The sequence below is a fragment of the Lepidochelys olivacea genome (genome assembly GCF_965140295.1).
Source record: "Lepidochelys olivacea isolate rLepOli2 genome assembly, chromosome: 11".
NCBI lineage: Eukaryota > Metazoa > Chordata > Testudines > Cheloniidae > Lepidochelys > Lepidochelys olivacea.
Window position 1 is genome coordinate 40,189,907 of NC_140421.1, and position 16,045 is coordinate 40,205,951.

General features: G+C 38.9%; 1 protein-coding gene across 2 annotated transcripts in view; it reads right to left on the reverse strand.

Moving 5' to 3' along the window:
- TLK1 (tousled like kinase 1) overlaps positions 1-16,045 on the reverse strand; it is a 129,293-nt gene that overhangs the window by 33,884 nt on the left and 79,364 nt on the right. For both annotated transcript variants that reach the window (XM_084642993.1, XM_084642994.1), the window contains exons 11-12: positions 14,889-15,077; positions 4,186-4,252 (exon numbers count right to left, since the gene is read on the reverse strand). In XM_084642993.1, the coding sequence (XP_084499119.1) occupies positions 4,186-4,252; positions 14,889-15,077 (256 nt within the window). The remainder of the gene's footprint in view (positions 1-4,185; positions 4,253-14,888; positions 15,078-16,045) is intronic.

Below are 16,045 nucleotides of genomic sequence, written 5' to 3' on the forward strand. Positions count from 1 at the left end.
CTTTTTACAGACAGACAGACACACACACACTTATTCTGCCACTGATTAATTTAGCTGTATTTTTAAACTGAGCCATTAGTGAACATGGACATATACTTGCTTATATATAGAATTCAAATGTACAAAATGTAAATATAATAATGTATATATAAAATCAATGCAAAGAAAAGTCTAGAAACCTTGAGTTTGGTGTGAAAAATAAAATCTGAAAATCTACTTTTTTTTTTTTTGTTTTAAACTGTAAGTTCCACTTTGGTGATTTTGACGATATCCTTGACTTACAATTAATTTTAATATGAAGTAAATTGAGAAATTTTAGTGAAACTTCAAAATGTCTACCTGCAAGGAAAACGATCAGTAGACACATATACATTGGATTTAAGCTTTCATTTTAGTTCTCCTGTGTTGCTGCATTAGCTTCAAACTACCAGACCAGGTATATTACTCGATTCTAAAACGAAACACAGAATTATTTACAAGTAAAATAGTTTGTAATTTTTAAGCATATGCTTAGCTTTTCCCATTTGAATGGTCCCTCTGTTTAACAAAGGAACTGCTCACATGAGTAAAGTTAGGCATGTGTGTAAACCTTTGTAGCAGTGGGGCCTTAAATGCTTTTTAAACAATCTATCTAAAACTACTCAACTGTTGCTGAGTCACTGACTGACAAAAAGCATTTCCTCCCCAGAATGAAGTCTAAAAACATGCCTCCTCCAAGAACAGTAAGTGCTTCCAATTTGCTTTTTAACCACAAGAACAGAGTCAAATACATTTATGCTGATTAATTAAAACTAAATATATTTTCTTCTATTTTTCAAGAAAAATGTTTAAGAAACAAATAAAAAAGTAACCATGCCAAGACAGAAATGAATGTCAAAAAAACAGTGATATTGGAAAATGTAGATCAGACACCCAGATCAGAGAGACCATTAACGGTACTCTGCCAAGGAGGAATGAATAATAACTAAGCCTGAATTTTTGTGTTTAATGACTCCACTAATCAAATTATATGGGAATTTTCAAAGGGGATATGTATTTTAACATTTTAAAACCCCCCTTTCCTTCCTTTGTGACACCCTCTTTGCATTTCCTGTCTGATTGAAGCTATTCCAGAATGTGACATAAATATCAAAACTGTCATTGCAACCTAGTTTATCCATGGTATTTATGTTACAAAATGTTACAGCATTCTCAGATCTTTACTGAGTCAAAAAGTATCATGAGGATTCACAGAGAGCTTCAACTTTAGTCACAATATGACAGATATCATTTCCATTTTCAAATGATAAATACAACTGAAAATAAATGGTTTGTAAAACTTATTTCTGTGCTGAATGCCCCTGACAACTTGCTTAGTCAAGATATTCAGCAAAGATATTTGACCTTAAATCAATTTTCATTTTTACTTTAAAACACATTGTTAAAGGAACGGCTGAATTCACGAATTATTCTAACAGAGGAAGTTCATAACAAGAATAAAGCATATCAGCGCACCTGGAATTATGGAAAGGATATTGCCAACACAAAATATTTACTTCCACAGCATTGTTTCCTCTGTACACAATACAAACTTGACAGATTGCAACATTCAGAGGTGTGACACTAGAGCACACAAAGCATCGTAACACCAAATCAGTTAGCATAATCTGGGCTTAAACATTTTTAAACAAAAGAGAAATTCTTAATCTTCCTTCAGGCTGAAATGTGGCAATTCTGGACACAAAGACAGCCAGAGGGGAGAGACAAGAAATTTTATTTGCACAAATAGAACACTGCCTGGTTACCAACTATCTTGCTATTTCCATTCTAATTTTTTCACATTAACTATTCTAATTGTAGTATGTGTATAACATTCTTTGCTAGGGCTACGATTCTGTCACAGAGGTCACAGATTCCATGACTTTCCAGGACTTCTGTGACTTCTTCTGGGGCAAGGCTGGAGCAGCTGTCAGCCCCGAGGAAAACACACTGGGAACAGCTGGGGGGAATGGTGCCAAAACAACTGATCAGTAGCAGTCTCCAGGGCCGCTGGAGCAGCGGCTGGGTTTGGGTCAACCCCCATGGGGCTGCAGCTGCAGCAGGGGGCTGAAGTAGCTACAAGCCCCAGCAGTGCTCTGTTTGTTGTCCTTCCCCGCTCCCCCCTCTCGGGTATTTTTAGTAAAAGTCAGGGACAAGTCTTAGGCTTCTGTGAAACTGTGTTTATTGCCCACAACCTGTCCCTGATTTTTACTAAAAATACGCATGAGGGAACTGTAGCCTTATTCACTGCATCTTGCATTGAAACTAAGAACTGGAGTAATATGCCCTTTTCCTAAGCAGAGATCAGAAATGTGATTTAGTGGAAGGGACAACGAGGTATGGAGCATCTCACTGCAGGAAGCTGAGTCCCCTCAATTCCCAGTGACCTCATCTGTGGGGCCTACAGAAAGATAACAGTAGTATTTCGTATATTGATATTTCATATTTAATGTATTGTTACATAGCTGATAAAATGTATATGCAGCAAATACCATTAATGCCAAACAAAGATTAAAAGTTGCCCTGTCCGTACCAGTCTCATTTGATAAGCTCTACCCATTGAGTCAACCTTCCTTCACTCAGTGACCAGAAAACAATAATATCCCTACATTATAGAATCATAGAACTGGAAGGGACCTCGAGAGGTCATCTAGTCCAGTCCCCGGCACTCAAGGCAGGACTAAGTATTATCTAGACCATCCCTGACAGGTGTTTGTCCAACCTGCTCTTAAAAATCCCCAATGATGGAGATTCCACAACTTCCCTAGGCAATTTATTCCAGTGCTTAACAACTCTGACACTTAGAAAGTTTTTCCCAATGTCCAACCTAAACCACCCTGGCTGCAATTTCAGCCCCTTGCTTCTTGTCCTATCCTCAGAGGTTAAGAAGAAAAATATTTCTCCCTCCTCCTTGTAACAACCTTTTATGTACTTGAAAACTATTATCATGTCTCCTCTCAGTCTTCTCTTCTTCAGACTACAGAAACCCAATTTTTTCAACCTTCCCTCACAGGTCATGTTTTCTAGACCTTTAGTCATTTTTGTTGCTCTTCTCTGGACTTTCTCCAACTTATCCACATCTTTCCAGAACTGGACACAATACTCCAATTGAGACCTAATCAGCACAGAGTAGAACGGAAGAATTACTTCTTGTGTCTTACTTACAATACTCCTGCTAATACATCCCAGAACGATGCTTGCTTTTTTTGCAACAGCATTACACTGTTGACTCATATTTAGCTTGTGATCCACTCTGACCCCCAGATCCCTTTCCGCAGTACTCCATCCTAGGCAGTCACTTCCCATTTCATATGTGTGTAACTCATTGTTCCTCCTTCAAGTGGAGTACTTTCCATTTGTCCTTATTGAATATCATCCCATTTACTTCACACCACTTCTCCAGATCATTTTGAATTTTAATCCTATCCTCCAAAGCACTTGCAACCCCTCCCAGCTTCGTATCGTCCACAAACTTTGTAAGTGTACTCTGTATCCCATTATCTAAATTATTTATGAAGATATTGAACAGAACTGGACCTAGAACCAATCCCTGCAGGACCCCACTCATTATGCCCTTCCAACATGACTGTGAACCACTTATAACTACTTTCTGGGAACGATTTTCCAACCAGTTACGCATCCACCATATAGTAGCTCCATCTAGGTCGTATTTCCCGAGTTTGTTTATGAGAAGGTAATGCGAGACAGCATCAAAAGCCTTACTGAAGTCAAGATACACCACATCTTCCACTTCCTCCCCACCCCCAAGGCGTGTTACCCTGTCAAAGAAAGCTATCAGGTTGGTTTGACATGATTTGTTCTTGACAAATCCATGCTGACTGTTATTTATCACCTTATCATCTTCTAGGTATTTGTAAATTGCTTGCTTCATTATTTGCATTGATCCAAGAGGTCAGTGCAGACTGATACAATGTACTCAGTACTTCATGAAGCTAAGCATGCTGTCTCTCCAATACTCCAGAATATGCCACATTAGGGAACAGGAAGGAATAAAGTCATTATTCAGCATATACAGAACTCTTCATTGCTTACTGGTAATCAATTTTGTAAGACAGCTCTAACAAGCTCTTTTTACACTGTGACAGTATTAGTTTTTGCACTTTGATGCATAGCAGCAAAAATCACAGAGCAAATGACTACACATACCTTTTTAAGATGTCCTAATCTAAGTTTGAAAATTTCTTCCTGTTCATGATATTCTGCTAGAGTCAATCTGCAAAAATAATAATATACAGTTATAGATTTTACTATCTTATAAAAGATACAGAAATATTCATATTTTAATGTATTTGTCAAACAACAATAAATAGCATTCTTTATTTACCATTTATAACTACCAACACAACATCACATTTAAAATTGTGTCTGGATTTTTTTTTTTTTTAAATAATATGTCATTCCATTATTTATAGAAATCTATCTGGTACTCTGAAACATTAATTGTTTATGCTAGGACCACTTCCCATTCAGGAGACCACTACTTAGTACGAGATCTTCTCCTTGACCATCTCCCATCCCAAAATCTTAGCAATTGCCTCAGTGCTTGGTTCTCAAAATATGTCACTCAGTGCACTACCACAAAGGAATCCATAGACAGTTTGAAAGAATCTAGTTTAAGACTCAGGATTTCCAGATCATTGTCTCCAATCATAGAAATTAGGGAAGGTAGTTAGGAAGTAGCATGGAGCAGAACTGCATCATGCATCCAAGTTGAACAACCTCAACTACCCAGTGAGTTGTAGTAATTCCACTCAAAACTGCAAGGAAACAGACTAAAAAGATCCTCAAAAGAAGGGGAAATGGAGAAAAACCAAAGTTAAAACCACCTCTCAGTTCTCATTCAATGTGTCAAATCTGAAGGCTTGATCCCAAAGATGACAAAAAGAGTGGAAGAAGATTAATCAGCTCACTGCCTGACATACTTTCCACTGTTTCTTCTGATACTGCAAAGTCTGCACCTTCCAGAAGTGAGGCCGGAATTTCAGAATGTCATGTAAGGTCTCTAATACCAAAAAGAGTTCTCCCTCGTCAGGACTGATGGAAGGACTTCCCGAGACTTACTGCTGTTATACTTTGGAGTCTTCTATTCTTTGAAGCACCTTGTTCATCTTAAAATTGCAAGGGATCTCCCCATCAAATAGGAGTAGGTCTCCACAGATCTGAGCCTTAGAACAACATAGGAGTACTGAGGAAAAACAACTAATGCCACCATAAGAATTAAAGCATCTGACATGTCATGCCTGTAAGACATGCTAGGACACTGAACACTTTTCAGTCACCATCTTAGAGCATTTTTCTACTTGTCAGAAAGGTGGTCAATGAGAAGACACATCTCTTCCCAAAGATGCAATTGGTACCTAGCCACACAGATCCCCAGAGAAATTTACTAAACATCTCTCACCAAAAGTCAAGCTTTTTGGTGTCCTTACCCAGTAGAAAGGTAAAAATTATCTTGGATTTTTGTCAATCTTTCAATTACTACTGACACCACTAATGAGCCAATATAGGTACAGAAATACTGGAATTCCTTATTGTCGCTGCCTTTTTTTAAATATGGTTGGGATTGACATTGGAATCAATCAGATGTCTTTAGCAGGGTCCAGTAGCTCATTATTAATGTAGCAAGACCCTCTTTCTCTTAGTACTGCTGGATTTCATTCGAACAGTTAAAAAGGCTATCTACGGACATCTGAATTTCAGAGCTTCAGTCATACGTTCTAACATCTCGTGAAACCGGCTGATATCAGGGGGCAAACAAACAAGGACGTGGCCACGTCCCCAGGAAAATTTGAGGAAGAAGCAATCCTCCTTTTAAGACAATGTTGTTTCAAAGTGCCCGACAACTTCTTCTTTGTTGGGTGAAAGGCAGTTATGCACACCAACCGAGGGGACAATTTTACAGATACTGGTGTGGGCAGTAGAGGAAGTGGCAGTGAAGAAAAAACCTTAGCTGTCTGAGAGCAGCAGATGGGTGACTAGCAATAGGTTTTATGTCTGACCTTCTTCAAACCCACAAGGGAGAGGATATCCTGTCATTAAGGTCATATAGCCCACATGCTAACTGGAGAGCAAATGAATGGAGCCTCAAATGGCTTGTCCCAATAGGCCAGAGAAGTGAGCACAAGTGAGAACATGAGCCCTGGACAAACCAACCACTCCAGTTCCAAGAACTGTCACGATGAACCTGCCAGCTGCACAAGACAGCACCAAGGCTGAGCCAGACACTCACAGAAGAAAGGCCCTGACTGAGATTTCTCCACAAGGTCCATGTCCAGTGTCTGATATAGGGACTGGATTTGTTAAGTTTCCTTGAGTAGAAAGGCAAAGAGCCTCGGCTGCCCAAAGGAGTCAAGATATGATGACCCTACACACATCATGGCAAGAACAAACTATTGGTTTGCGTGTCTACTTCTAGAAACATGGAGAGACACAATGCTTACCACCTAAATCTGCTGTTCTTATGAAAGTACTTGGAGGCCACAATAAGAAAGTAAGAGAACCCCCTGATCTAGAATAAAGGCACAAACACAAACTAATCACTGGAAACGTAAGTTTTATATCAAATCCTCCAGAAATCACTCTGGGCACTGAGTGAAAGTCCTTCAGCCACAGCTAGCTGAAAAAAGGAAGGAACTAAGGCAATTTAGGAAACCTGGTCCTTTCATAATCTTGGGTACCTACGTGCAGAGCCAGGATAAGAAGTTTGTATAGCTCCAATAGGCACTGCTTTACAGGATATTTCTGAAGCTCAGTAACCCTTGAGAGGCACAACTCAGAAGTATGAATATGCTGAGGTCACCTTGAAAATATATTACCATTTCAAGCCAGACTCTCTCCATCCTTTCACACTATGCCCAGTAAACAACTGTTTTTCTTACAGTATATTTTATTTACAAATTTAATGTGGTTAGAGGCGCTGCATGATGCATAAGCAATTTAAAACTGTTGACAATTTTTCAGAGAAGCTTATGAAATGCTAAATTTTACTGTAGGCACAATTAGTTTAATTTGTGTTAGATTACTGGTGAAGAGACAAACCTCGTTCCCACCTGGATTCAAAAACGGTGACTTGCTAGAAGTAGGTTAAGTATTCCTTATTTGAACATTAAAGTGTGCTACCCCTCACACATTAGTTTATAGAAACTTTAATAGCAATATTACTCCTATTTATCACATGTTAAGTTCTAACAACGTACCTTGTGTCAGGTTTTTTTGGTTTATAGGCCACTACATCATTGTACTGCCCAGGCAAGTCACCCAAATTTTCAGGTTTAGTTTTTCTATTTGTTAGATGGGCCACATAATTTAGATAGTCTCTTTCATAGATAGATTTCAAAACTCTTGACAAAAATACTGAGGAGTACCCCTATTTGACTGACATATTTCTCTTCATTCTCCTCTCATGCAAGAACAGCTCAGTGATTTTTCTCTTATCAAAAATAATCACCAGGCACAGACCTATTAAGGAAAATTTCAGCTAAAACCTGAAAATTTCAGAAGTGAATGACTGAAGACAAGGAGTTAAAACAGAAATTGTGATGCAACATAATTAAGGCTATGTTTTAGTCACAGGTATTTTTAGTAAGTCATGGACAGGTCACGGGCAGTAAACAAAAATTCACGGCCCATGACCCGTCCATGACTTTTACCAAAAATACCTGTGACTAAAAATGAGTGGGGGGAGGGAAAGGGGATGGGAAAGAGGCACGGGTGGTCCGGAGATCCTGCAGGTGCTGGGGGAGGTGGCCCGGGGCTGGCAGGGGCTCCTTACCTGGCTCTGCATCCCTGCGGCTCCTAGCTGGTAGAGGAGTACAAGCGCTGGCTGCTACAGTTCCCATTGGCCGGGAACCACAGCCAATGGGAGCTGCGGGGGCAGGCAGTACGGAGCGCCTCCCCCCCCCAGTCACCTAGGCACTCCAGGGTCATGCCAGTGAGAGCCTCCCACCACATGGTAAGTGCCCCCCAACCTCCTGTCCGTAGCCTCCTCCCACACACCCAAATTGCTGCTGCTGGCCCGGGGCTGCCTGCCTCAGGCAGCCCCTGAGCCAGCACCAGCCACTGCAGAAGTTATGGAAGTAACAGATTATGTGACCTCCATGACAGACTCGCAGCCTTAAACATAATCTATAGTGGATCACAACCACCATGGTGCTACTAGTATAATGATCTCTCCTCTCAACCTCCCCCCAAGAAAAAAAAAAAAGTGGGGATATGAATACAACAAAATGTTCAAATACATCTGCTCATACCTTCCTTACACAACAAAAAGAAAATGTTTTAGGATGGAATTTTTAGAAGTGCTCCAGAGCTAGCCTAACTCTATTGGAGGTTTTTACAGAGCTAGGCCAATGCTATGCATTTTCAAAAATCTCACCCGTAATGTTCTAATTCAACATCTGCTCTGGGTCTTATCTCTGGTTTCAGAGTAACAGCCGTGTTAGTCTGTATTCACAAAAAGAAAAGGAGTACTTGTGGCACCTTAGAGACTAACCAATTTATTTGAGCATGAGCTTTTGTGAGCTACAGCTCAGCTCACTTCATCGGATGCATCTTATCTCTGTTTGTCTTATAGACTAAGCTGCTTGGGGCAAGGGCTGTCTTTATTTGTCCTGTAAAGACCCAGGCACATTGTTGGTGCTTAAACATGTAATTCTGAAAAAATTGCTGAATATATTTTCTACTTCCTCCATGCTCAACAGAATGTTCGCTCTAAACAAGTTTGTTCAATTAGATTAGCATAACTGACAGCTTAGTATCCCCTCCTACAAACATTTTAAATTAGACACAGGGATCGAATCTGAAGTATTTGCATGAGACACTGCCACTGAATAAATGGAGTGACAGAGGAAGTGATGGTTAGGAAATCACCAGCACCAAAACAGATAAAGCTGAAAAGTGAAGGGAGGAAGTCACTATGTAAAAAATTGTTCTTTCTAAAAGCAATAATTTATTACTCATCTGAAGAACACAGAATCAGAGAACTGGAAGGGACCTTGAGAGGTCATCTAGTCCAGTCCCCTGCACTTGTGGCAGGACTAATTATCTAGACCACTCCTGACAGGTGTTTATCTAACCTGCTCTTAAAAATCTCCTGTGATGGAGATTCCACAACCTCCCGAAGCAATTTATTCCAGTGCTTAATCACTCTGACAGTTGGGAAGTTTTCCTAATGTCCAACCTAAAGCTCACTTGCTGCAATTTCAGCCCATTGCTTCTTGTCCTATCCTTAGAGGTTAAGAAAAACAATTTTTCTTCCTCCTCCTTTGTAACAAGCTTTTTACATACTTGAACACTGTTATGTCCCCCGTCAGTCTTCTCTTTTCCAGACTAAACAAACCCAATTTTTTTCAGGATTCAGAGTGGTAGCCGGGCTAAGTCTGTATCAGCAAAAACAACGAGGAGTCCTTGTGGCACCTTAGTGTATGTCTACACTACGAAATTAGGTCGAATTTATAGAAGTCGGTTTTTTAGAAATCGGTTTTATATATTCGAGTGTGTGCGGCCCCACAGAAAATGCTCTAAGTGCATTAAGTGCATTAACTCGGCGGAGTGCTTCCACAGTACCGAGGCAAGCGTCGACTTCCGGAGTGTTGCACTGTGGGTAGCTATCCCACAGTTCCCGCAGTCTCCGCTGCCCATTGGAATTCTGGGTTGAGAGCCCAATGCCTGATGGGGCTAAAACATTGTCATGGGTGGTTCTGGGTACATATCGTCAGGCCCCCATTCCCTCCCTCCCTCCGTGAAAGCAGCAGCAGACAATCGTTCCACGCCTTTTTTCTGTGCGGACGCCATACCAAGGCAAGCATGGAGGCCGCTCAGCTCACTTTGGCAATTAGGAGCACATTAAATCACATTCAACACCAAACAGGAAATGAGATTCAAAAGTTCACGGTTCTTTTCCTGTCTACCTGGCCAGTGCATCTGAGTTGAGAGTGCTGTCCAGAGTGGTCACAATGGAGCACTCTGGGATAGCTCCTGGAGGCCAACACCGTCGAATTGTGTCCACAGTACCCCCAAATTCGACCCAGCAAGGCCAATTTAAGCGCTAATCCACTTGTCAGGGGTGGAGTAAGGACATCGATTTTAAGAGCACTTTAAGTCGAAAAAAAGGGCTTCATCGTGTGGATGGGTGCAGGTTTACATCGATTTAACGCTGCTAAATTCAACCTAAAGTCCTAGTGTAGACCAGGGCTTAGAGACTAACAAATTTATTTGGGCAGAAGCTTTTGTGGGCTGGAACCCACTTCATCAGATGCATGGAGTAGAAAATACAGTAGCAGGTATATATGTATGTGTGTTTGTACGTGTGTGTGTGTGTGTGTGTATACACACACACACACAAACACATACATATACACGCACATACATATATACGCATGTGTGTGTGTACACACACAAACACACATACACCAAGTGGGGGGATCAGTCTAACAAGACAATTGAATTAACAATAGAATACCAAGGGAGGAAAAATCACTTTTGTAGTGGTAACGAGGGTGGCCCATTTAAAACAGTTGATAAGAAGCTGCGAGTAACAGTAGGGGAAAATTAGTATGGTAAAATTAGTTTTTTGTAATGACCCAATTTTTTCAATTTTCCCTCATAGGTCATGTTTTCCAGACCTTTAATCATTTTTGTTGCTCTTCTTTGGTCTCTCTCCAATTTGTCCACATCCTTCCTGAAATGTTACTCCAGTTGAGGCCTAATCAGAGCAGAGCAGAGCAGAGCAGAGCAGAGCAGAGCAGAGCAGAGCAGAATTACTACTTTTTTTTTTGGTTTGGTCTTGCTTACAATACTCCTGCTAATATATCCCAGAATGGTGTTCACTTTTTTTGCGAAGAGCATTACACAGTTGACTCATATTTAGCTTGTGGTCCCCTATGACTCCCAGATCCCTTTCCGCAGTACTCCTTCCTAGGCAGTCATTTCCCATTTTGTGTGTGCAACTAATTGTTCCTTCCTAAATGAAATACTTTGCATTTGTCCTTACTGAATTTCATCCTATTTCAGACCATTTCTCCAGTTTGTCCAGATCATTTTGAAGTTTAATCTTATCCTCCAAAGCTCTTGCAAACCCTCCCAGCTTTGTGTCATCCATAAACTTTATAAGTGTACTCTGTATGCCATTATCTAAATCACTGATGAAGATACTGAACAGAACCAGACCCAGAAATGATCCCTGAGGGACCCCACTCATTATGCCCTTCCAGCATGACTTTGAACAACTTGATAACTACTCTCTGAGAACGATTTTCCAACCAGTTATGCACCCACCTTATAGTAACTCCATCTAGGTTGTATTTCCCTAGTTTATTTATGAGAAGGCCATGAGGGACTCTACCAAAAGCTTTACTAAAATCAAGATATACCATGTATACCACTTCCCTCCCTATCCACAAGGCTTGTTATCCTGTCAAAGAAAGCTATCAGGCTGCTTTGACACAATTTGTTTTTGACAAATCCATGGTGATGGTTACTTATCACCTGACTATCATCTAGATGTTTGCAAATTGATTGCTTAATTATTTGCTCCATTATCTTTCCAGGTACAGAAGTTAAAATGACTGGTCTGTAATTTTTTATAGATGGGCACATAATGGCTGTTTCCAGAAATTCAAACACTGGGGGCTGGCATTAAACACTTAATTGCCTCACTTGAAGTAGAATTAAATTTGGGATAGATTTTTTTTTAAAGAGTTGAGGAGTTTATCTGTGCACTTCAAGTTAACAGTTGTTGAGGTACATTTCAACTGATGCCAATTAAGTGAGATTATAAAAAATTGCTTGTTCGGTAATAAAGAAATCTCACATGGAACCATTAACCACTTGGGACACCAAAAATTACTAAGAGCTCTGGCAGACAAGGATAGTGTTTACATTGCGCTGCTCATTTAGTCAATTGCATCTAAACACAAGCATTGAGGGTTTCTTCAGGTGGTCAGTTGCCATCTTGATGAATACTTTGATTCACTTTCAAACTCATTAGACAAACATGGTAAGTTGTTATTCCTTTAATCATCCAACTACATCAGGAAAATGACCTGTCACTGGCAAAGCCACAGCCATCACCTTCTATTGGTTTTGAAAACTGTTTTAAAAAACTGTTCATATACAAAAAGCTGTTTTCAACCCTCGTTTCAATCACACTTTTTTGTAACCAAGCTAAAAAAATATTTGTTTTTCTCTACACAAGAAGCTACGCCATTGTCAAAACTAAATAAGGTGGTGCCAGAGGGACTCTGTTTTAGTTAATTAATCTCAGCAATTCTGTACTTCCCTCCGTTAGGTATAAATAAAGCCTCTTCCCTTCGGCTATGGGCTAATTAGAACTATTATTCTCAGAGTGATGTGGGCACACTGATGAGCACAATATGAATGCAGTAATGGAGATCAGAAAGAGTAAATGAATACTGAATACTAGACTGGAAAAAGCACAATTAATAATTGTTTTAACACATGGACATGTGTTATCTGTCTAGCTCTGTAATGGGGAACAGCAGTTTTACTGTAGGTATCTTTCAGACAAGAAGAGGTATCACACTAACAAGACTACAACAAATCCTAATTAAAAGTTTGAAAAACCCCTAAAGCTCCTGGCAAAGGAACACAAGAGGCCCTTGTGTTCTGGTGATCCCAGGTCGCATAAAGGACCCCAGCAACACACAATTGTTCAACAAAGACAAAATAGGCAGGCAGTGTTATACATAAAACAGCAGTTATATCAGGACCAAATTAACGTATACAAATGCACAGCTAGTCTTGATTCAATCATGATTAATATGTGTAAACTACCATTTGATTACTAAAATATAAAAAACAAACTGCAATTAACTTATTGGATATATAGTTGTCAAAAGAAGTCTTCAATGCTCAATTTGTATTCAATTTAATCTGCTTAATCAAACCTAAATTAAATGTGAACTTGAAAATTGTAAATATAATTAATTTGAGAATATTGTGAAGGAAGGATAGGAATAGCTATTTGTGAATCTGGAACAAATTGGACAAGAGAGATTCACGGTACAATTAAATATGCAATGCTCTTGTGAAACATGCAACTGAAGCAAAATTTATCATCTACTAATTAATCATCTACTAAAGTAGCAGAAAATCTCAGAAAATTTAACATGAATATAGACTAAAAAGACTTAGCCAAATACACTGGTCAGGTATATTCATGGCTAAGAGTAACAGTAACAATTGCTTGGCTTTTAATATATAGAACATTTACATTGGCACAAGCTTTGTTTGTATGGTAGAAAGTAAAAGTGACTACAGAGCTGCCCTGCAGATCTTATAAAACAACAAGAATGCTAAAGTCTCTACAAACACAACACAAGATTTACAGATCCCAGTGTATGTATTCCTTTTTCTTAAGTGGAACAAAGAGTTAGGGATTGACAAACTGTGGAAGAAGAAATAGCTAGTTCCCCTGAAAACAAATATTCTAGAGAAGAGCCCATTTTAGTTCCAGCAGTATTTCAAAAGAAAACATCAGAATACAGCTGCAGAGGGAAGCATTTATATGAGAAAGAAGCACTTCTTAAGTGACAGGTTTCAGAGTAACAGCCGTGTTAGTCTGTATTCGCAAAAAGAAAAGGAGTACTTGTGGCACCTTAGAGACTAACCAATTTATTTGAGCATGAGCTTTCGTGAGCTACAGCTCACTTAGTTATATATGAAAATTTAAGGGTTTTTGTGTTTTAAATTAGCATCTCTGAACAGCCTTCCTACAGTAAACTTTCTGAGAAGCATCACTTTTAGAAACAAACCACAATCAGTATTAACTTAAAGGTCTGTCAGTTCTAAATCCTGTTGCAGCCCCCTTTTAGTCTCAATTCTTCTGCCACCATGTGCAAAATGTGCCAGAAACAAATGATGCAGAGGTGAAGGGGATATTGGATTTGATAATCAGAAAAAGATGAACATTGTTATAATTGTAAATATTTAAAATAATGATTTTTCTGATGATTAATGATCACAATCAACCTGGGATCTAGCCAATTTCAAAATAGTAGTTTAAAAGAACTTTGAAGTACTTCTCCTGGTGCGCTGGCCAACTTTTTGTAGTTTAATAACCACATTATCATATTTGTAAAAATGTGCTTCCCTTCTGATGTTGTATGGAAAACTCAAACAAAAGAGGAGAAATTATACAGGGAGATAGTGATAATGAATATACAGTATATATGATGAAATGCAATCAAAAACAAAGTAAACAAATTGAAAAAAAGCAAAGTTTACTTTTTTTCAATCTCTTTCCATAGTAGGTAAAAAATTTTCAGACAGAAGGGTAATTCTTAAATTGATGGTGTCCATTAAACCAGCACTAAAGTATTTAAATTAGAAGAAAAGATGCAAGATCATTTACTTTTTTTTAGCGCATTATTAATTTAGATGCAGGCCTTCAGATACTACAGGACGTATCCAACTCCTTTCGAAGCCAATTGAAAGACTATTATCTTCTTCAGTCGAAGCTGAATTGGTCACCAAAGCCTTCTTTACATCAATTTAACTGAAAGGAGAAGAAGGCTAACTCCACTGAAATCAGTGGAGTTACAAGCGTAGAATACTAGAATTAGGCATGTCTAATTAGAGACCAGTAGACACATCGCATCAAGGCAAAACAGACTGATGCAATTTACCCAAGATTGCAATGATACATTGCAGCTACATAGATTTTGGTGCAAGTTTCCTCAATTTAGACAAGCCATCAGTGAGAACAGAGTAAGTCCCTAACTTGCTGGCATATGGCATAACTGTTGGGGTTATGCCACTACTTGCGCTGCAAACAAAATGGACAACACCTAGGAAACGATGAAAAAGATTGATTGAATTGGTAAACTTACAGCTGTGGTAAACTGGGTCTAAGAAAGGGATCATTTTCTGCCCCATTGACAGCTTTATTTTTCCTCTGTTTTGGTTCCGAATTGGCAGATGGTGCTTGAGAATTATTTGTAGATGGAGGTTTTCGTTTGGCTAGGAGCTTTCTTTGCCTTTCGATATCTTCCCTTTGTTGATTCACCCATTCTTGCTGCCTGTAAAACCAAAAATATTGCATTAATTATTAATATTTTTACAGCTAATAACATTTTAAAAAGCAGGCTTCTAATAATGGCAACGATGGATTCTAATCCACTGAATTACCACGAACTCTTTTCTTGGTAAAAATGAAAAGCTCGTGAGGCATTCTTAACTAGGCACTGTAAATGTGAATATTTATTTTGGGGATCAGAAGAAGAATTTGCATGATTTGATTTTATTTTGTATGTTTGTTTCTTGGTGTATTCTTTGTCGGATAATACGCTACAGATTTGCAATTTGGCAAGAGGAGGGTAATTGAAAAGGTTGTACTTTTTCTATCAGTAATCATTTTTGTACAAATGAAGAGTAAGAGTATTTCAGAGTATGTTAAAGAGAAATCAAATGTTCCCTATTAGGAAGGAGTATTCTCACAAAGTTTTGGAAACATGTTGGTATAATTTTCTTTTGTAATAGGTTTCCAAAAGTGTAACATACATACTTGATTTTCCAGATTGGAAACAAATGGTATTCTGACAAAGTGGACATTATCACTTACAACCAACACCAAAAGAAAAGAAAAAGTCAGAGATGTCAATGCAGAATATTAATATGGTTGTTTTACCAATCAGATACTTTAGCTGAGCTGACCTTCCTAAATAAATAATCAGTTGGGTTACACAATAAATAACTATTGTATGTATGGACAAAACACATAAGGAAGACTGTAAAAGCTAAATCATTAGATATTAACTAGGTCAGGGGTTCTCAAACATTTAGTGTGGACCCATTTCTGAAGAGTGTCGTCACAGACCAAATCCCTGCCCAATCACAATCCCATCTGCATTCCCACATCTTTCTTGAGAAAACTAGAGTTTCTAGTGAACACATTAATACTTAACAATGTAAAGGTCAAATCAGTTTACTTTCCAAAGCATGTATCTGAAGTCATGAATTAGTTTCTTCCTCCCACTCCATAGCTCCA